Raw genomic sequence first — 22,889 nt, 5'->3', positions numbered from 1 at the left:
GTTACCATAAATGCTATTATAATACCATTGACTATATTTCCTATGCTGAACTCCACTGCACCTCCCCCCCACCCCCCCCACCACCCGTGACTTATCAATCCATAACTGGAAGTCCACCTCCTTCCCCTTTGGCAGTCATCAGTTTCTTCTCTGTCTTTATGGGTCTGTTTCTGCTTTTTTGTTTGTTAATTGATTTGATTTGCTTTTTAGAGTCCACATGTAAGTGAAATCTGTCTGGCTCATTCACTTAGCATAATACCCTCTAGGTCCATCCATGTTGTTGAAAATGGCAAGATCTCATTCTTTTTTATGGCTGAGTAGTGTTCCGTTGTATATGTATAACACATCTTTCTTACCCATTCAACTGTCCAAGGACACTTGGGTTGCTTACATATCTTGGGTATTGTAAATAATAATGCAGTTAACATGTATCTTTCAAATTAGTGTTTTCATTTTCTTTGGGTAAATACCCAGGAGTGGAATTATTGGATCATATAGTATTTCTATTTTTCATTTTTTTTGGAACCTCCATGTTTCCCATGGTGGCTGTACCAATTTACATTCCTACCTACACTGCACGAGGGTTCTCTTTTTTCTACATTCTCACCAACACTTATATCTTGTCTTTTAATTCTAGCCATTCTGACAGGTGTAAGGTGATACCTCATTGTGGTTTTGATTTGTATTCTGATTGTTTCTTATTCTCTCAGTGATTCTTTACCAGAATTCTAAGTATTTTTAATTACTAATCTTGAATTATATGTTTTCTGTGCTTTCAGACATAATCAAAAGTCATGAGAATATTACCTTTTCTTTTTTTCACAGATCATTGGAGAGATCTCTAAAAAAGTGGCTCAAATTCAGAATGGTAAGCTAATTTGTCTTTTACAGTGTTTGTTTTGTTTTGTTTTGTTTTTTAAGTTTAACTTATTTTGAGAGAGAGTGCATGCATGCACGAGAGGGGTAGGGGCAGAGAGAGAGGGAGAGAGAGAATCCCAAGCAGGCTCCATGCTGACAGCATGGAGCTTGACCCCACAGAACCATGAGATCATGACTTGGGCCAAAGCCAAGAGTTGGACACTCAACCACTTGAGCCACCCAGGTACCCCTGCAGTGTTGATTCTCAAATCCACCATTAGACTCAGGGATTTCAACACTTCTCTTTCAGTAATCAGTAGAACAAGTAGATAGAAGATCATTAAGGACATAGAAGAACTGAATAATAGTATGAGTCAATTTGACACTTCTAGAACATTCCACCTAAACAAAAAAAAAACATTTTTTAAAAGTTTTATTATTTTTTATTTTATTTTATTTTTTTGAGAGAGAGAGAGAGAGCCATATGGGAGGAGCAGAGAGAGAGGGAGAGAGAATCCCAAGCAGGCTCCGCACTATCAGTCTGGAGACCAAAGCGGGGCTCAAACTTACCAACGGTGAGATCGTGGCCTGAGCCGAAATCAAGAGTCGGACACTTAACCGACTAAGCCACCCAGGCATCCCAGAATGTTTTCTTTTTTTAAGAGCATCTAGAATATTCACGAAAATAGAACATGTTCTGGGTTATAAAACAAATGTTAGCAAATTTAAAATAATTGAAATCTTACAAAGTATGTTCTCTGATTATAACAGAATTAATGTAGAAATCCGTAACAGAAAGATACCTAGAAAATTCCTAAATATTTGGAAATTAAGCAGCATGTATCTAAGCAACCCATGTGTCTAAGAGCAAACTGTAAGGATATTCGAAAATATTTTGAAGTAAATGAAAATGAAAACATAATGTCAGAATTTAAGGGACAAAAACAATTTTGGGGGGGATGTTCTTTTTTTGTATTAAAATAATAGAAAATAAGAAAGGTCTCAAATCAATGATCTAAGCTTCTATGCTAAGAAACTAGAAAAGAAGAGTAAACCAAACCCTAAGTAAGCAGAACGAAGAAAATAATAAAGGTAAGTGCAGATATCGATGAAACTGAAAATCGAAGATGAAGAGAGAAAAGAAGTCAAAAGCTGGTTCTTTTTTTTTTTTTTTTAAGCCTCACCAAGGCTTTACTCTTTTATTTTTTATTAAAAAAAATTTTTTAATGTTTATTCTTAAGAGAGAGAGAGCACGTGAGCAGGGGAGGTACAGAGAGAGAGGGAGACACAGAATCCCAAGCAGGCTCCAGGCTCTGAGCTGTTAGCACAGAGCCAGTGTGGGGCTCGAACTCACTAACTGTGAGATTATGACCTAAGCCAGAGTCGTTAAACCCAACGCCCCTAAAACCTGGTTCTTTAAAAATACCAGTAAGTGATGCCTGGGTGACTCAGTCGGTTAAGTGTCTGATTCTTGGTTTTGGCTCAGGTCCTGAGGTCACAGTTCATGAATTTGAGCCCCACATTGAACTATCAGTGCAGCAGAGCCTGCTTGGGACTCTCTCTCTCTGTCTCTCTGTCTCTCTGTCTCTCTCTCTGTCTCTCTCTCTCTCTCTCTCTCTCTCTGTCCCACCCCTCCCCTGCTCACTCTTTCTGTCTCTCAAAATAAATAAACTTCAAAAAAAAAAAGAAAATTAAATAAATAAAAAGGTCAATAAAATTAATAGACTTCTAGTCAGAGTGACCAAGAAAAAAAGAAAATACAAATTAGGAACATCTAGGGGTGTCTGGTTTGCTCAGTCAGTAGAGCACGTGACTCTTGAGCTCAGGGTCATGAGTTCGAGCCCCATGTTGGGTATAGAGATTACATAAATAAACAAGCCAACAAACAAGCAAACTTAAAAAAATTACAAGCACGAGGAATGACACTGGGAATATTACTACAGACTCTCCAGACATTAGAAGGTTAATAAGGGAATGTTACAGACAATGTTATGCCTGTAATTCATCAACTCAGATGAAACCGACCAGTCCTTGAAAGACAGAAACTTAAAGAGAATTAGTTCTTACCCAGGGGCAGTTTTGCCCCGCCAGGGGACATTTGTCAGTATCTGGAGAAACTTTGATTTTTATAACTTGGGGTGCTACTGGCATCTAGTGGTTAAAGCCAGGGAAGCCACTAAGCATCTTACAGTGTATCCTACAAAGAATTATTTGACTCAAAATGTCAGTAGTGCCACTGTTTAGAAACATTGTTCAAGATGAAATTGAAACCTGAGCATTCCTATGTCTATTAAAGAAATCAAGATTTTTTTTTTTAAGTAAACTCCATGCCCAGCATGGGGCTCAAACCCATGACCCCAAGATCAAGAGTTGCATGCTCTACTGACCGAGGCAGTCAGATGCCCCGTATCTGTTAAAGAAATTGAATTCATAGTTAAAGCCTTCCAGCAAAGAAAACTCCAGACCCAGATGGCTTCACAGGTAAGTTCTACCTAACATTTAAGGAACAAAAAATACCAATTCAACACAGTTTCTTCCAGAAAATTGAAGGGGAAGGAACACTTCCTCCTTCATTTTAGAAGTTTGACTATTAGCATTACCATGATACTAAATCAGAAAAAGACATTACATGAATAGAAAAAAAATTTCCAACTAATATTCCTCATGAGTGTAGAAATCTTCAATAGAATATTAGCAAACCAAATCCAGTAATTTATAAAAAGGATAACACATCACAACCAAGTGGGACTTATCCTTGGTGTACATGTCTGATTCAGTATTCAGAAATGAATATAATTCACTGTATCATCATTCTTTTTTTTTTTTAATTTTTTTTTTTTTAATGTTTATTTATTTTTGAGACAGAGAGAGACAGAGCATGAACAGAGGAGGGTCAGAGAGAGGGAGACACAGAATCTGAAACAGGCTCCAGGCTCTGAGCTGTCAGCACAGTGCCCGACGCGGGGCTTGAACTCACCGACCGCGAGATCATGACCTGAGCTGAAGTCGGCCGCTTAACCGAATGAGCCACCCAGGCGCCCCCACTGTATCATCATTCTAAAGTAGAGAAGCCTCTCTAGATGATCTTTAGTAGAGATCATCTCAGTAGATAACGGAAAAAATTTTTGGCAAAATTTAACATCCACTCATGGTAAAAACTCTCTGCTAACTGGGAATAAGAGGGAATTTTTTTTCACCCAGATAAAACACTTCTCCCAAAAAACCTATAGCCAGCATCGTACTTAATGGCAAAAGGTTGAATGCTTTCCTCCTAAGAGCAAGGACGAGGCAGAAATTCTTACCGCTTGTATTCAAGGTCGTACTGGAATTCTTAGTCTGTGCAGTAAAGCAAGGAAAGGAAATAAAAGGCACACAGATTGGAAAGGAAGAAATACAATTCTCTTCCCAAACTATGTCATTTTCCGTGTAGAAGATCCCAAGAAATCTTATGGGAAGCTTTCTAAAGTGAGTAAGTGAGGTTAGCAAGGTTACAGAGTAGAAAGAAGGACAATACACAAAAATCAATTTTATTGTTATAAACCAGCACTGAAAAATTGGTAATAGAACATTTGCAAAAAGGGCTATTTACAAAAGCACCAAAACAGAAGAGATACTTAGGCATACATCTAACAAAATGTATGTGTGGTCTGTTTGCTTAAAACTAAAATATCGATGAAGGAAATCAGAGAAGACCCAAGTAAGTGGAGAGGTACACGGCATTCGTGGATGGCAAGACCCAAACCTAGTAATGATGTCAGTTCTTGGTCTTTTCAAATACTACCACAATCAAAATCCCAATGGGATTTTTTTTTTTTAAATAGGTTGCCAGATTTTTTCTACATTTTAAATGGAAAATCAAAGGAACTAGGATAGCCAAAATAATTTTGAAAAAGAACAAGATTGTAGCATTCATACCACCTAACTTTAAGATTTTATATAAAGCTACTGTATTCCAGATAATGGGGTGGGTAGTGGTGAAAGATAGACCAATGGAAGAGAGTAAGAAATAGAGCCACACATGTGGTCAGTTGACTTTTGACAGTGGTAGAAAGCCATTCAGTGGAGAAGGGGGAGGGAGGTTATTCCCTTGCAACAGCCACGTGATACTTTGTTTCAACATATCAAGGTTCATTAGCCATTTCCCTTCCTTTGTGGTGGGATGCCCCAGCTGCTCTTGGCGTGGGAGACAACACCTCTGCAAACTCTCTTGTGCATATTCCTTTAAATGAGTCCCTTAGGCTTCATTCTCAGAGTATAGTCTTTGCCAAAAGATGTTCCCATATAACAAAACATTGCTTTCCTGAAAGGGTGAAACCAACACAGAATTCTCCCAGTCCCGGTGCTTATGTCAGCCTCGCTGCATATTTGCTGGCGTTGGATGCCAGGTGCCCCCACCACCAAAGTATTTTAATAGTTGTATAAATGGAACAGTAGGATTGCTTCAGTTTATATTTCTTCAGTTGCTAATGATGATGAAGGTTTTCCTCAAGAATTTTTTTCCCCTGTGCTGGTGGGGACTCGGTTCATAATCCTTGCCATTTCCTTTATTTGGGTGTGATGGTTTTTCTTATAAATTTAAATGAGTGTTTTTGTCCCGCATACCTTCTAGGTATTGACATTTATTTTTAGGGTATAACATTGAGTGATATTTTGAAGAAACAATGTTAATGTTTTTGTTTTCCAGCTGGCTTAGGTGAATTCCGAATTCGGGACCTGAATGATGAAATTAACAAACTGCTAAGAGAGAAAGGACACTGGGAAGTCCGGATAAAGGAGCTGGGTGGTCCTGATTATGGAGTAAGTAAGCCACTGTGCCAGTGGATCTTGGGGGTAAGTGTTTTGGCAGGCTGGGTAACTTTGCATCCGCTGCAGCTCCCAGCCCATGCTGGCCACGGAGTAGGTACTTGAGGAATGAAAGAAGCTTTGAAGAATGCCTGTTAAATGTGGACAGGAAACATGGGAAAGGTAGGGAGGATAATTCTTTTTTTTTTTTTTTTTTTTTTTTTTTTACCTTTTTAATGTTTATTTTTTTAATTTTTTAATTTTTATTAAAAAAATTTTTTTTTAATGTTTATTTTTGAGACAGAGAGAGACACAGCATGAGCAGGGAAGGGGCAGAGAGAGAGGGAGACACAGAATGTGAAGCAGGCTCCAGGCTCTGAGCTGTCAGCACAGAGTCCGACCCGGGGCTCGAACTCACGAACTGTGAGATCATGACCTGAGCCGAAGTTGGATGCTTAACCGACTGAGCCACCCAGGTGCCCCTTACTGTTTATTTTTGAGAGAGAGAGACAGAGAGCGAGCAGGGGAGGGGCAGAGAGAGAGGGAGACACAGAATCTGAAGCAGGCTCCAGGCTCCACACAGCCAGCCTGACGTGGGGCTTGAACTCACAAACTGTGAGATCATGACCTGGGCCGAAGTCGGACGCTTAACTGACTGAGCCACCCAGGTGCCCCATGGTAGGATAATTCTTAAACACCCCATAGCACAGCCATCAGAGCAGATAGGGCCCCTCAGTTTACTGTCCAGATGTTCTTGAGTAAACCACTTAATCTCTCTGGGCCTCTTGTTTGTTCGTTTATTTATTTATTTTTAAATGTTTATTAATTTTTGAGAGAGAGTGTGAGTAGGGGAGGGGCAGAGAGAAAGGGAGACAGAGTTTCTGAAGCAGGCTCTGCTCTGACAGCAGAGAGCACAATTTGGGGCTCAAACTCACAAACCGTGAGATTGTGACCTGAGCCGAAGTCCTAGGCTCAACCATTGGAGCCAGCCAGGCGCCCCTGGCCTCTTGTTTAAAATGGCCATGGTCCTGGAGCATCTGGCTGGCTCAGTCAGAGGAACATGCCGCTCTTGATCTTGGGGTTGTGAGTTTGAGCCCCACGTTGGGTGTAGAGATTATTTAAAAGAATAAAAATATTTTAAAAATGTGTATTATTTATTTTGAGAGAGAGAGAGTGGGGGAGGGGCAGAGAGAGAAGGATGGAGAGAATCCTAAGCAGGCTCTGCGCTGTCAGTGCAGAGCCTGACATGGGGCTTGATCTCACATACTGTGAGATCATGACCTGAGCCGAAATCAAGAGTCAGATGATTAACCAACTGAGCCACCCACGTTCCCCAATCTCACTCTTTTTATGGCTGAGTGTTCCATTATACACACACACACACACACACACACACACACACACACCACATCTTTTTTTTTTTTTTTTTTAATTTTTCTTACTAACATTATTTTTTGAGAGTCAGAGAGAGACAGAGCACAAGCAGGGGAGGTGCAGAGAGAGGGAGACACAGAATTGGAAGCAGGCTCCAGGCTCTGAGCTTTCAGCACAGAGCCCGACATGGGGCTCAAACCCACGAACTGTGAGATCATGACCCCAGCTGAGGTTGGTCACTTAACCGACTGAGCCACCCAGGCGCCCCACACACTACATCTTCTTTATCCATTCATCAATCCATGAACAGTTGAGTTGCTTCCATATCTTGGTTATTGTGAATAATGCTACAGTATTAGGAGTGCATTTTATCTTTTAGAATCAGTGTTTTTCATTTTTCTTTAGGCAAATACCCAGTAGTGGAATTATTGGATCATGTGGTAGTTCTGTTTTTAATTTTGAGGAACCTCCATACTGTTTTCCACAGTGGCTGTACCAGTTTGCATTCCCACCAACAGTGCGTGAGGTTCCTTTTATTCCACCTCCTTGCCATGCCAACACTTGTTGTTTCTTGTGTTTTTGATACTAAGCCATTCTGACAGGATATCTTGTAGTTTTGATTTGCATTTTCCTAATGATGAGTGATGTAGAGCATCTTTTCAATGTGTCTGTTGGCCATCTTTGCCTTTGGAAAAATGTTCATGTCATCTGCCCATTTTTTAATTGGATTATTTCTTGGTATTGAGTTGTAGAAGTTCTTTTATATTTTGGATATTAATCTCTTATTGGATATATCCTTTGCAAATATATTCTCCTAATTAATAGGTTGTCTTTTTGTTTTATTGATTATTTCCTTTGTTCTGTAGAAGCTATTTATTTTGATGTAGTCACAATAGTTTATTTTTGCTTTTGTTTCCCTTGACTTAGGAGACATATCTAGAAAAGTGTTGGTATGGCCAATGTCAGAGAATTTAGTGCCTGTGCTCTCTTCTAGTATATTTATGGTTTCAAGTGTCACGTTTAAGTCTTTAATACATTTGGAGTTTCTTTTTGGGTATGGTTTTCAGAAAGTAGTCCAGTTTCATTCTTCTGCATGTAGCTCTCCAGTTTTCCCAGCACTGTTTTTGAGGAGACTGTCTTCCCATTGCATATTCTTGCTTCCTTTGTCGTGCATTAATTGGCCATATAATCCTAGGTTTATTTCTGGGCTCTGTGTTGTGTTCCGTTGACCTGTGTGTCTGTGTTTGTGTCACTGCCATACTATTTGGATTATTACAGTTTTGTAGTATATCTTGAAATCTGGAATTCAGCTTTGTTTTTCTTTCTCAAGATTGCTTTGGCTGTTTGGGGTCTTTGTTGTTCTATACAAGTTTTAGCATTATGTGTTCTAGTTTTTTGGAAAGTGCTGCTGGTATTTTGATAGGGATTGCATTAAATCTGCAGATTGCATTAGGTAATATGGACATCTTAACAATATTAAGTCTCCCAGTACATGAGCATGGAAGAGCTTTCCATTTCATTTGTCATCTTCAATTTTTTTCGTCAGTGTTTTACAGTTTTCAGAGTACAGGTCTTTCACCTTCTTGGTCAAGTTTATTTTATAAATTTTTGGTGCAATTCACATTAATCTTTCAATATTTTTCTTTCTTGAATTTTTTTTTTATAAACTTTTTTTTTTTTCAACGTTTATTTATTTTTGGGACAGAGAGAGACAGAGCATGAACGGGGGAGGGGCAGAGAGAGAGGGAGACACAGAATCGGAAACAGGTTCCAGGTTCTGAGCCATCAGCCCAGAGCCTGACGTGGGGCTCGAACTCACGGACCGCGAGATCGTGACCTGGCTGAAGTCGGACGCTTAACCGACTGCGCCACCCAGGCGCCCCTTGAATTTTTTTTTTTTAATGCTTAACAGTTTTATTTCCATTTTCTATGTGTAAAAGTAATACATTTAAAATTTTAGTTTCACAAGATGAGACGAGTTCTGCAGATTAATGGTGGTGAGGGTTATATAATACTATGAATGTATTTAGTATCACTGAACTGTCCACCAAAAATGGTTAAGATGGGTGGTGCCTGGGTGGCTCAGTTGGTTGAGTACCTGACTCTGGATTTTGGCTCGGGTCATGATCTCATGGTTTGTGGGTTCGAGCCCTGAGTCGGGCTCTTCGCTGGTACTGCAGAACTGCCTCGAATTCTGTCTCCCTCTCTCTGCTCCTCCCCCACTTGTGCACGCACGCTGCACACTCTCTCTCTCTCCCTCTCTCAAAATAAGCAAATAAACTTTTAAAAAAAGGTTAAGATGCTGGGGCGCCTGGGTGGCTCAGTCAGTTAAGCAAGCATCCGACTTAGGCTCAGATCATGATCTCGCAGTTTGTGAGTTCAAGCCCTGTGTCGGGCTCTGTGCTGAGAGCTCAGAGCCTGGAGCCTGCTTTAGATTCTGTGTCTCCCTCTGTCTCTGCCCCACCCCCACTCATGCTGTCTGTCTCTCTCTCTCTGTCTCATAAATAAATAAACTTAAAAAAAAAAAAAGGTTAAGATGGTAAATTTTGTTATGTGTATCTTGCCACATTAAAAAAGAAAAGTAGTACATTTATCAAGTTCAGAAAAGTACAAAGAAGCAGGATAGCATTCAGTCAGGATGGCATTACCTGGATGAAACTACTTGAATAGTTCCTTCTGTTGTTTTTCTGTGAGTGCCACGATTGAGATCACACTCACTGTATATACAACTTTGGTTGTAGGATTTGTTTCTTTCCAAAATAGTAACATTGTCTGTGTAGATACTACAGAGTTTTATGCAAAAAAAAAAAAAAAAAAAGAAAATACAAAATACAAAATAAAAAATCATAAAAATTGTAAAATGTTAAAAAAATTTGTTATATTCTATGAATGATACAGAATGTTATATAGTTTTCTACTACACAGAAATAACTACTACTGACATTTTCTATTTAACCTTTCTAGCATTTTTTTCTATGTATATATATGTTTATTTTTACGGAAATTGTTTCTTATTGTAACTATATGTTTTGTTCACTTAACAGTGTTTCAGGAGCATACTTTCATTTCAATAGTCATTTATATCATCATTTTATTTTTATTTTTATTTCTTTCTATGCCCAATGTGGAGTTTGAACTCATGACCCTGAGATGAAGAGCCACATGCTCTGTTGACTGAACCAGCCAGATGCCCCTCATCATTTTAAAAAGCATTTTTGAGGGGTGCCTGGGTGGCTCATTCGGTTTAGTGTCCAACTCCTGTACTTGGCTCAGGTCACGATCTCGCGATTTGTGTTTCAAGCCCCGCGTTGGGATTCTCTGTCTTACCTTCTCTGCCCCTTTCCCACTCGCTCTCTCTCTCTCTCTCTCTCTCTCTCTCAAAAACAAATAAACATTAAAAAAAAAAAGCAAATTTTTGAGAAAGTTGCAAAATTAGTACAGAGAATTCTTATATACCCTTCATACACATTTACCAGATTTTGGCTTTTTTCCTGTGTTTACTTTGTCATTTTCTGTGTGTACCTTAACATATTATGCTTCTTTTTCCCTTAATACTTAGTATCTCTTGTGTATATTTTCTCTCTTTCTTATTTTTGTTATTTTCTTATTAGAGAGAGAGAATGCGAACGGGGGAGAGGGGCAGAGGGTAAGAGAGAGACAGAGAGAGAGAGAGAGAGAGAGAGAGAGAGAGAGAATCTCAAGCAGGATCCATGCTCCATGCAGAGCCCATCATGGGGCTTTATCCCATGACCCTGCAATCGTGACTTGAGCTGAAATCAAGAGTTGAGCGTTCAACTGACTGAGCCACTGAGGCGCCCCTGTGTGTATTTTCCAAGAGGAAGAGTGTTCTCTTACGTAACCGTGGTAGAATTATCAAGTGTAACACACTTTGGTACAGTCATTTTATGTAAAGTACTTGACTGTTTCATAGATTTTCCCAACAATATCCTTGTATAGTCCTATAGACCTGGCTCAGGGTCACCATACTACATGTAGTTGTTGACATCGTCATTTTTAATGGGTAGAATTCCGTCTTCAGCATGTATTTCATTTGTCTTCTACTGCTCGTCATTTAGGTTGTTTGCAATTGTGTTTTGAGCTTTTGTCACTTACCTCATGTTATAAGTGTTTTCCCAAGGCAGTATAGGAGTTTCATAAGAATCATTATCTTTAAGTTATAGAGTATATTCCATCCATGACAATGCTATAATTTACATAAACCATCCTCTTACTGTTTTTCCATGTACATCAGTATTTTCCCACAATTATTGTTATTATCTTAAAATATATTTGCAAACATGGAAATAGTGGGTTAAAGGATCAGATTCATTTTCTCTTTTTCCTTCCCAATAAGAAAGTTGGACCTAAAATGCTGGATCATGAAGGGAAAGAAGTCCCCGGAAATCGAGGTTACAAGTACTTTGGAGCAGCCAAAGATTTGCCTGGTGTTAGAGAGCTATTTGAAAAAGAACGTAAGTGACTGCTAATGTTTGTGAAGGTCTTAGCCTCTAATTGTTGGTAGTCATCCTAACAGATCTGTATGCTAGGTGCTCCTCCTGCATTGTTTCAGGAGTCAGTAATTCAGTGTCAGAATTACTGTTCCCCCATTTTAAATGAGAAACTTTAAATACCAGGAGTTGAAGTCACAGGCCCAAGGCACGCAGTCGGGGTTGGGAGGCGAATCCAGAATTGACTGGCGCCAAATTCTCACATGCCAGTCTCTCAGTCTGAATGACATGTTTCCGGTTTGAAGTTTCCTCGAACTACCAGGGCAGGCTCTGATGTTCATTGAAATGGGCTCATGTTTCAGTTACTTGTTAGCTGAAAAAACCCTAGCTGAAGAACAAGTAAAAGCTTGGACCGAACCCCAGTAGGTATAAACGGAGTAATAGGGAACTGCTCTGTGCGAATTCAGGGCTGGTCCCCTCACCTGTCCTGCCTTTTCCCTCCATGGCCGTGGGGAGCTTCAGCCAAACCTTGGCCTTCCAAAATGCAATTGGAAACCACTAGCCTGGAGTATTTGTGGATTTTAATTTTGCCTTTTAAGAAAGTAGTCTAAATATTATAGAAAAAAATGTGAATAGCAGAGAAGAATGACAGCAATATTCTCACCACTGTTGGTGTTCTTCTCTATTTCCTTCCAGTCAGTTTTTCTTTTAAAAATATAATTCTAGGGGCGCCTGGTGGCCCAGTCGGTTTGAACGTCCCACTTCGGCTCAGGTCATGATCTCACGGTTGGTGGGTTAGAGCCCTGTGTCAGGCTTTGTGCTGACAGCCTAGAACCAGCCTCAGATTATGTGTCTCCCTCTTGCTCTGCTCCTCCCCCAACTCATGCTCTGTTTCTCTCTGTCTCAAAAATAAATAAACATAAAAAAAAGATTTAGAAAAAAAAATATATAACTCTAGGGGCACCTGGGTGGCTCAGTCGGTTAAGCATCCGACTTCTGCTCAGGTCATGATCTCATGGTTTGTGAGTTCGAGCCCCACATTGGGCTCTATGCTGACAGCTCAGAGCCTGGAGCCTGCTTCAGATTCTGTATCTCCCTAATCTCTCTGCCCCTCCCCCACTTGTGCTCTGTCTCTTTCTCTCAAAAATAAGTAAATGTTAAAAATATATTTATAATTCTATCTGTATTCAGCCCTGCTTTTTTTTTTTTTTTTTAAGTTTATTTATTTTGAGAGACAGAGAACCAGCAGGGGAAGGGCAGAGAGAGGAGGGTGCAGAGGTTCCAAAGCAGGCTCTGCGCTAACAGTAGAGAGCCCAGTGCGGGGCTCGAACCCACAGACCGTGAGATTATGACTTGAGCCGAAATCAGACACTTAACCGACTGAGCCACCCAAGTGCCTCAAGCCCTGCTTAATTTTAAATTAATTATGCCCAAACTGGTTTTGCGTGCGTTATTAACACCACTTAAAATTAATTCAAGGGGTACCTGGCTGGCTCAGTTGGTGGAGCATGTAACTCTTGATCTTGAGGTTGTGAGTTCGAACTCCATGTTGGGTGTAGAGATTACTTAAATATAAAATTGTAAAAAAAAAAAAAAAAAAAAAAAAAAAATCTTAAAAAAATTTTAAAAAATAATTCAAAGTGTAAGTATCATGCTGTTCATTGTGAAAATAATATAGTTTTATTACAGAGAAGTGGTAAAATACAGAAAATCAGAAAAACAACTGCCCATATTTTCCCATCTGTAGATGACAATTGTTGACCTATTGGGACATAGTTCCATCTAGTTTTTAAAGGGAAATGACAACCCAACAGATTGGTCAAAGAATCAAAGCTGATAATTTAAGAAGAAAAAATTCATGTGTTGGGGGGGGCACCTATATCGAGGTCAATATTTTTAGAAAAATAATTTTTCTACATTTATTATTTATTCCAGTTGTAGATTTTTTTTTTAAATGAGAAAGTATATAAGTCAGTCTTCATGAGTATATTCAAAAGCACTCTCCCCTGGGTACCCCCCCCTTCCCCGTGCCCCTGGATAACTGGTAATCATTATTATCTGTTTGTTACGTTCCCTTCCAGTCCTTTTTTAATGCACTTACGTGCTTATTTCATAAGCTGAATTTCATCAGTGTGAGTGACACCTGGCTTAACCCCAATTCAGTTTAGGCAGGAGAGTGAATTTATTGGCTCGCATAACTGAGAAGCCCACGGTGGTTTGCTTTCAGGAATGGCTGATTCCAGGCCACATTTCCTCCATGTTGCAGTTTTGACTTACACTGCGTGAACTTTTTCTCTGTTTAGTTCTCTGCTTGTGGCAGCAAGTGGTTTATCACCAACTTACGTTTTGTCCTCTTCAGCAAGAGATTTTTTTTTTTTCCCAAGCAGTTTAAGCAAAACCCCCAGAATTGAATCTGGTTGGCTTTGACCAGACCATAGTTGTACCCTTAAACCACTCCCTTTGACTGGGAGGAACGCAGTGTTCTGAGCCTGAGGGGTTTTAGCCCTGAACCCGGTCCTGGGTGCAGCCAGCATGGTCACGGGTCAGGGACCAAGAGTAGTGGAGCAGTGAATAGTGAGATCGTGACCTGAGCCAAAATCAGAGGTCAGGACTGAACCACCCAGGCATCATGCTAAATGAAATTTTTATACATGTGAGCTTTTTCTGCTGAAATGATCAGCTTTTACTCTTTCACCTATCTGTTGGGTTGCCATTTCCCTTTTGATTTTTTTTTTTTAAGATTTTTTATTTTTAAGTAATCTCTACACCTAGTATGGGGTTCAAACTCACGACCCTGAGATCAAGAGTTGCATACTCTACTGACTGAGCCAGCCAGATGCCCTCCTTTTGATTTTTTTTTTTTTAATTTTTTTTTTTTTTTCAACGTTTATTTATTTTTGGGACAGAGAGAGACAGAGCGTGAACGGGGGAGGGGCAGAGAGAGAGGGAGACACAGAATCGGAAACAGGCTCCAGGCTCTGAGCCATCAGCCCAGAGCCTGATGCGGGGCTCGAACTCCCAGACCGCGAGATCATGACCTGGCTGAAGTCGGACGCTTAACCGACTGCGCCACCCAGGCGCCCCTCCTTTTGATTTTTAAGAATTACTTAGGTATCCTGAATAGTAACCCTTAGTCTGAAAAACAATTTTTTTTTTTAATTTTTTTTAATGTTTGTTTATTTCTGAGACAGAGAGAGACAGAGCATGAACAGGGGAGGGGCAGAGAGAGGGAGACACAGAATCCGAAACAGGCTCCAGGCACTGAGCTGTCAGCACAGAGCCTGACGCAGGGCTCGAACTCACAAACCATGAGATCATGACCTGAGCTGAAGTCGGTCACTCAACCAACTGAGCCACCCAGGTGCCCCTGAAAATATTTTCTTTAGGACTTTCTCATTTATCTTTTTTGTTTTTTTTTATAGTTTCTTTTGTCTTATCTATATACCTACATTTTCCTATCCTGTTTTTTTATTTAATATGACATTTCCTATATTATCAAAGCATCTTGTTCAAAAGCAGCACAGGGGCCATCAGATACCCCATTTTACACACATCCTACAGCTTACATAGAGCCTTAGGTTATTCCAGGCTTTCACGACCCTGTGAATAATGTATATCTCTGTCCATTAGGCTTTGCCAGCTTTTGTTTTTGTGTTTTTAATTAGTATAAATTTTTTGTAAATAGACTAATTGGGTTAAAGTTTTAAAAAGGGTTGTACCACTTAATGTAAATCTCTGGCTAGTACAGAGAGGTGCCTACATCATGGTATTTTCTTGAGCATGCACGCTCCATGGCCACATAACATTGTCCAGGATGAAGGCTTGGGTGTGACTGTGGTGGGTTATTTAGCTGAGCTGGTGCTGTTTCTTTCAGCTCTTCCCCCTCCAAGAAAGACACGCGCTGAGCTCATGAAAGCAATCGATTTTGAATACTACGGTTACCTTGATGAAGATGATGGTGTCATCGTGCCTTTGGAACAGGAATATGAAAAGAAATGTAGGTCTCCGAGCATTTCGTTTCGTTATAGATGGCATCTGGTTTCTGTTCTGTCCTTTGAAAATGTCCTTTACACCAGAAGTGGGTTGGTTTTATTGCTGATGGTCTTCTGAGGAAATGGTCTGCTCGGTATCTATGATGCAGTCAGGGCTGTGTTGGGCCAGAAGCAGCAGGTTGGGGAAGCCCAAGAGTGACATCTGACCTGCCCCCTATCCACCCAGAATGCGTCGTCTAGATTCCTTCCCACATTGGTTTTCTTGAAATCGGGAAGTGGTGTCCATTTAAGTAGCTTTCAGATATGCTTTAAGCACAGCTAATAGGTTATCAGTATAGAGCAAGGTGGGTGTCTCTTTCTGAGTGCTTCTTCCATGCCAGGCCTTGTGCTAAGCATTTTATGGACATTGTCTTGAAGCCTCATGACAGCCCTATGAGGAAGAAGTTAGTGCTGAGACCCCTGGTGTGTCAGCTAGGGCTTTGGGTGCAGGTGGTCAGGAGTCTGAGCCCTTTTCCGGCATGCTGTACCACTGTGTCTCCTCTTTTGTGTAGGCATGTCAGGAAGTCACTTAGGTCATTGAACTGGGGATGATCTGGGGTTGTCCCCTGCCAGGCTGCCTTGTTGTGACTGGGAGCTAGAGCTGTGGTGTGACCAGACTACCTCTCACACTCCACTCCTGCCTGCCAGGGCAGAATGTAGGGTTCCCCTCTTCTGAGGGGACATGTGGGCCTCACCCTGCATTGCACACAAAGCTGATTTCGAGGCCTGACTAAGCAGCACCTGCTCTCCTGTTTCTCCAGTCAGGGCCGGATTGGTGGAAAAGTGGAAAGCTGAGAGAGAGGCCCGGCTGGCAAGAGGAGAAAAGGAGGAGGAGGAGGAAGAGGAGGAAGAGATCAACATCTATGCTGTCACCGAGGAAGAGGTACTGTGGGCAGTGGGGGGCCCCGGTGCTCACTGCCTCTGCTCTGAGCCACGAAGGCTGGGCCTTGGGAGAATGGGTGGGATGGTAGGAAGCCTCGGCCCATTGGCGAGGGGTCGGGACCAAAGCCCAGCCCTGAGAATTCAGCTTCCTCAGCTGGAAGATGGATGTGAGGATCACCACTCAGCATCCCAGGGAGGGTTCTAGAAGGGAATGGCTGTTAGAGCACTTGGTAAACTGTACTTTATACCCAGCATTACTTACCTGCTTTGTAGAGATAGGCCCTTCTGAATACACTGCTGTCGGACTTATAAACACATTTGATGCCATGAGTTCTAGCCCGTGTCCCCATCGTTTCTTTTTATTTATTTATTCACTTCTTTATTATTACCACGTTTTCAGGCTTAATTATGTATCTATTGTATTAGTTGCTTATACATTACAAGGTACCACAGATTGGGCAGCTTAAACACCAGAAATGGATGTTTCTAGCCTCAGAGTTCTAGAGGCTAGAAGTCTAATATCAAGGTGTCAGCAGGGTAGGCCTCATCATTTATTTTTATTTTTTTATGTTTTTATTAAAAGTTTTTTTTGAAATGTTTATTTTTGAGAGCACGCGGGCCGGGGAGGGGCAGAGAGAGAGAGGGACAAAGGATCTGAAGCAGGCTCTTTGCTGACAGCAGAGAACCCGATGCAGGGTCGAACTCATGAACCGTGAAATCACGACCTGAGCTGAAGTTGGACACTGACTGAGCCACCCAGGGGCCCCTCATCATTTCCTTTTAAGTGGCAGTGCCAAAAGGTCTTGTTTAGTCTTAACAACCCCATTTTAGAGATAGAAACCAGCCCAGAGCAGAGAGGGCCTTATTCAGAGGGTGGTGGTTGAGGGTGGAGCTATGATCCTGCCTCTCAGGCAGAGCCTGCTAGCTCTGGACTCTTCTGAAGAGCCTGCCATGCAGCCCTTGCTCCCTGGACACATTGAGAAGGGATGAAATGGATTTGCTGGACTGAGAAGGGGAGGGGAATTACCCGTGTGTGGGCGATAGGTCAGGTCCCGGGTGAGGAAGTTGCCGCGACATCGGTGGCAAGGAAGCAGGCTCGGAGAAGTTTAGTGACTTGGTCATTATCACACAGGGTACGGCGGACCTGAGGTTAGGTTCATATGCAGGTCTGGCTGCTCAGCAGTGGGGACAGTGAAACATTTGAAGCCCTAGGAAGGTCTTCTTCAGCTGCAAATAATTCATTTGCTCTTTCAGCGGGTGTTTGTTTAATTAGTGGCTACTGTGAACCAGGCCTGTGCCAAGGGCACAGCAGGAGACAAGCTCTGCTTGTAGCTTAGAGTCAGTGGGGAGACAGTCCGGTGAGTAGAGACAGTGGGAACCAGTGGCTGTGACAGCGGTCTGCGATAGTGATGTGGTGCGGGGAGAGCCCATGAAGGCTCTTCCTGGGAGCTGACCCTTCAGCTGAGGTCTGGAAGATCAGGACAAGTTAATAACCAAGGGAGAGGCAGTGAGGGAAGAGTGTTCCAGTAGCGGGGGAAACACATGTACTGAAAGACACCATGGGAGTGTGAGGAACAGAGGACGGGCTGGTGTGGCTGGAGCACAGTAAGGGGCTGCTGGGGTGGGGGCAAGGCAGAACAGGCCGGCGCCCCTGCTCCACGGTGAGGAGGGTTTGCCTTCATCCGAAGAGCAATGGAGAGCCACCAAAGGTGGGTTTTTTTCCTTGTAGTTTTGAAATAATTTACAGGAAGTTGTAAAAGTGGTACAGAAGGTCCTGCGTATCCTTCACCCAGTTTGCCCCAATGGTTACATCTTCCAGAGTTACAGGACGGTGTCAACACTAGGAAACAGAGATGGCGTAATGAATGTATAGCGTTGTGTGTCTTTTATCACACGTGTGGATTTGTACAACCACCATTTCAGTCAAGATACAGAGCCGTTCCCTTCGCGTGTTGCACCCTGACAGTCAGGCCTCCTTCCTTCCCCCATCCCGTGGCCAACTCCAGTCGGTTCCCTGTCTCTATAATTCTGTCCTCTTGAGGATGTTTCACAAGTGGAATCGTACCGTATGCCACCTTTGAGGATGGTCTTTATACTCAACACAGTGCCCTTGAACTCCATCCGAGGTGTTGAATCCAAGAGTTCATTCCTCTGTATTGCTAGGTAGTAGTCAGCGGGTGTGGGCAGAGGCTGGTGCAGGGCGTCTGGCACCGACACTGACAAACAGCGGACCCCACCACCTCACGGGAGCCCTCTCTCCTCAGATTTCCAAGGCCACATTATTTCCTGAAGTTATTGGCAATCTCTTTTGACTTGTGGGCAGACCCTGAATTGATCTTTTTTCTATATTTGGTACATTTCCCATATTGGGTACATTTGGTAATTAAATTTTTAAAATTTTAATTAAAGAAATAGATAACATTCACAAGGTTCAAAAACCAAAGAATGTGTAAAGACCAACAAAGATTCCCTAGTTTTCTGGGTGCAAAGATGAACCCGGTTCTCACGGCTGTCACTAGATTCTCTTCTAATTCTCTTTCCTCATTCAAAAGGTAGCATCATTTGCAGTGTTTTGTGGCTTTTTTAAATAGTTAGTGGGTGTCTCCATGTCTTTCTGTGTGAGCACTGAACTTCCCCATTCCTTTTTTTTCCTTTTTTTATTTTTTTATTTTTATTTGTTTATTTTAATGTTTTATGTATTTTTGAGACAGAGAGAGACAGAGCATGAGCAGGGGAGGGGCAGAGAGAGAGCGAGACACAGACTCTGAAGCAGGCTCCAGGCTCTGAGCTGTCAGCACAGAGCCCGACACGGGGCTCAAACTCATAAGCTGAGATCATGACCTGAGCCGAAGTCGGACGCTCCACCAACAGAGCCACCCAGGCACACCTGGCATTTATTTTTTAAGTTTATTTTGTGAGTGAGATTTTATTTATTTAGTTAGTTAGTTACTTATTTATTATCTCGCATACACAAGAGAGACCAGGGGAGGAGCAGGGAGAGAGAATCCCAAGCAGGTTCCATTGCTGTCAGCAAGGAGCTCGAGTGAGGCTGGATCCTACAAACAGATCATTACCTGAGCCAAAATCAGGTTGGATGTTTAACTGACCAAGCCACCCAGGCACCCTATTGTTTCCTCTTAAATAGCTGCCAAATTGTGTGTTTTGTAGCGGTTCCAACATGTGTGTAACGGGCTCCGGCTCACTGCCTTTTGGTTGTTCTCTGTTTTGTAGTCTGACGAGGAAGGCAGCCAGGAGAAAGGAGGTGAAGACGGGCAGCAGAAGTTCATCGCCCATGTCCCAGTGCCATCACAGCAAGAGGTAGGACAGAGGCTGAGAGCTGCTCCCCTTGCAGGTGGGGCTTCCCCAGTGCCAGGGGACTAGGGGAAAAGGAGCCTGCACAGAGTGTGTTCGTGGGTTTTCTTCGCCCTTCCTATCCGTTAGGGCAGCTCTGACTCCGACCACTTGGCACTGGTCGCTATGCTTCCGGTAGGTAAGGTGCAGCATGCAGCGGGGGGTTGGGTCCTGTCCGCTTTAGGGGATACTGACAAACAGGGTTGTTCCTCCCCTTCCAGTGGGAGCTGGCTCTGGGGTTTGGCTCCTCGATGGCCTCTGTCTGGGGGTCTCTCTCCTGGCTGAGCTCCAGCAGGGCACGGAGGGCCTTGTGGAGGAGTCCAGCATGAGCCCTTCACTCTCGCTGTCCACAGATCGAGGAGGCCCTTGTGCGAAGGAAGAAGATGGAACTCCTCCAGAAGTACGCCAGTGAGACCCTGCAGGCCCAGAGTGAAGAGGCCAAAAGACTTCTGGGGTATTAGGTCTGAGCCGGGACCTGTGCAGGGTCTGGAAATCTGTCAGGGGACCATCATCCCCCGCTGGCCCTTGCCACAGGGCTCTGCTGTCCTGGGACTGCAGACGGGCAGGCTGGCGCTGTGAGTCCTGGGGCTCCTTCTCCCACCTTCTCTTACCCTGGCCCGTGTCCCTCCCTGGCAGGCTGTGGGCTTCAGTTGTCACTTTTGTACACATGTTTTGCTATTGTAGGAACCCACTTATTTTTATCTTGAGTGTGTAAAACAGGCTGCTAGCTGGGTCCTTGCGTTTTATTTAGCTTTCTCCTGTCACTCGCGGTGGGGAGGTCAATTTATGACTACCGTTAAAAAGATATACTGCTACCTCCTCTTGAAAAATGAGACTGTGTCAACTCGGCCCACAGTCCCATGTGTCAGCCACCAGCTAGAGCTGTTCCTTTTGGGTCGGCTACTGCTCGCGGTTCTCTGTGGCCTGCCCAGCCTGCCTCATTCCCTCCTGCCCAGGTGGCAGGACTTTCAGTTTGGTACTTCCGTTTTATGACAGGTTCTGAAGAGAGCTATTTTTATTAAAGATTTTTATATGGAAGGGCAACCCCCATGTCTGCGGCTGGCTCCCTGGGAACCGTACTGAGGCGATGGCTGGAGCAGGACGCGAGGCTCAGAATCGCTGCAGGGGACAGAGTCCCGAAGCACACAGCCCACGTGGGGGAGGGCTGGGACGGTCCAGGCTCCGTCCAGGGCCGAGGTGGGCGGGCAGAGCCGTCCTTGCCACACCCCCGGCCTGGCCCGAGTGAAGGCACACCACGGATGTCCAGGAGGCGCCAGTGGGAGCCCAGCCTGCCATCCAGGCTAGGTCTTTTCTTTCCGGGGCAGGGAACCGACAGCAGCGACGGGGGACAGCCGTCTCTGAGACTGTGTGTGTGGGAGGGGGTTCCCCACGCTCCGGAGGGCTCCTAGGAGTAGCTGGGAGTGAGTGTCAGGACCAAGCAAGGGGGGCGACCCGGTCGGTCAGTGCGTGGCCTGCTTTAGGAAGGTGTGTGGAGCCGGGTGTGGAGACGGGAGACGGGAGGCAGGAGCCAGGCCAGGCAGAGGCTGGGCAGAGACTGGCTGGGGTGGGGAGGGGCTGTGTGGGGAAAGGGACAGAGGACAAGGAGAGGGGATGTGACTCGGGTGAGGGCACCCTGCGTCCTGGCTTCCCCAAAGGAAAGGTGGCGCGGTCTCTCCTCAGCTGAGCCCCTGGCTGAATGTGTGGTCGGGGTTGGGGTTTTGGGGCCCCCGGGGGGGGGGGGGCCGGGACCAGACTCCGCTCTGGGACCTAGGACCCAGCCCCAGCCTGGTCCGGGACAGGGGCTCAGGAGCCAACTTGAGTGAGTCCCTCTAGGCCCCTGGCCTCACTCTCCCTGTTTTCAAGCCCAAGACGTTGTCCCAGGGTCTGGCAGTCCCATGGTCCGGGCAGAGGGAAGAGAGGGCCCTCAGCACAGCCTCTGGGGGCCATGTGGTGGCCCGGCTCAGACCACCCAGTTAGAGGTTTTTCTTCCAAGGGCCACATGCAGGCTTGGGGCCGCCCTGCATTCAAGGACACCAGGAAATTCAAACAACAGGTATCTCTCACTGGAAAAGGTCACAGAAGAGACTGCGGTGTGGCCCCTCTGGAACGCCCAGGGCTCCAGGCCCGCCTCCGTCATTCAGTCCGTGGAATTCACAGGTTTCGAACCTCTGGGACAGAGTCAGAAACAGGCGTCGCTGCTCCTGTCCTTCAGTTTCCAAAATCCCTCCCAGCTGGGATGTCCTGGTGGCTTCCCAGGATGCAGGCAGGACAGGAATTGGTGTCCCACGTCTGAGGAAACTGAGGCTGGATAGAGAAGCACGTAGCACAGGTGTTACTGGCTGAGATGGACCCAACCCCAGATTTCTTCCTATCCTGAAGGCCCTGGCTACTTGTCTGCCAGGGGGCCCAAGGGGGAAGATCTGTGCATGTCTCCCACTCTAGGCCTGTAACAGCAGAGGAACTGGCTTGGCATGTGTGACCATTGGTGGGGATGTGATTCCCTTGGCCCAGTTCATTGCTCAGAGGCAAAGGAACCAGTCTCAGGAACCTTGATTTTGTTGACAAAATCTGTTTCATGGTTTGGCTTTGGCTCTGCCCAACATTTCCAGAGAGGTGATTTTGCATGGGTATATTTCCATAGACCTCCTTCCCCTTTGCTTATTCCTGGTTTTCCTGAGCAAAATGTCAATATTCCTCTTGTTTTGCTTTAAGATTCGACACACCAGCCCCACCCAGGCCTCAGACCGCCCTCCTTTTCCTGCATCACCCCCCCACCTCCCTGCACTCTGCCCCCTGACCCTTGTGCTCCTGCTCTTGAGCAATTTACAAACAAGGAGGAGATTAAAATCTTTCTCCTCTGGCCCTGGATACCTTGGGCTGCTATGAGAGGGCCAGGCCTGTCACAGAGAAGCAAAGGTGCTGGTTTTGATGCTGCACAGACTGCCCTGTTCCCACCCCCACCCCATCCTCTACTACTGTCCTCCTCCCAAAGCCCCAAGAGAGGATGGAGTAGGGGTGTGTCATCCTCTGCTCACAGGAACTACGAAGTGGTGACAGCAGGAACCCATCTGGGTACATCAGACCTTCCCTCACTTCCCTCACTGGGCAGGCACCACTTAACTAATGAGCAGAGACAGGCCCCCTGGGAGATTTGTGGCAGCAG

General features: G+C 44.2%; 1 protein-coding gene across 2 annotated transcripts in view; it reads left to right on the top strand.

Moving 5' to 3' along the window:
• The window catches only part of ISY1 (ISY1 splicing factor homolog), a 30,405-nt gene extending 9,635 nt beyond the window's left edge, over positions 1–20,770 (top strand). For both annotated transcript variants that reach the window (XM_047850679.1, XM_047850678.1), the window contains exons 5-11: positions 826–868; positions 5,543–5,655; positions 11,369–11,486; positions 15,337–15,459; positions 16,255–16,376; positions 19,607–19,693; positions 20,080–20,770. In XM_047850679.1, coding sequence (XP_047706635.1) covers positions 826–868; positions 5,543–5,655; positions 11,369–11,486; positions 15,337–15,459; positions 16,255–16,376; positions 19,607–19,693; positions 20,080–20,187 — 714 coding nt within the window. In that variant the 3' untranslated portion in view covers positions 20,188–20,770. The remainder of the gene's footprint in view (positions 1–825; positions 869–5,542; positions 5,656–11,368; positions 11,487–15,336; positions 15,460–16,254; positions 16,377–19,606; positions 19,694–20,079) is intronic.
• Positions 20,771–22,889: the final 2,119 nt, after the last annotated feature.

This window comes from Prionailurus viverrinus, chromosome A2 (genome assembly GCF_022837055.1).
Source record: "Prionailurus viverrinus isolate Anna chromosome A2, UM_Priviv_1.0, whole genome shotgun sequence".
Lineage (NCBI taxonomy): Eukaryota > Metazoa > Chordata > Mammalia > Carnivora > Felidae > Prionailurus > Prionailurus viverrinus.
The sequence above is the reverse complement of the archived record's forward strand: the minus strand, read 5'-3'. Positions and strand labels throughout refer to the sequence as shown.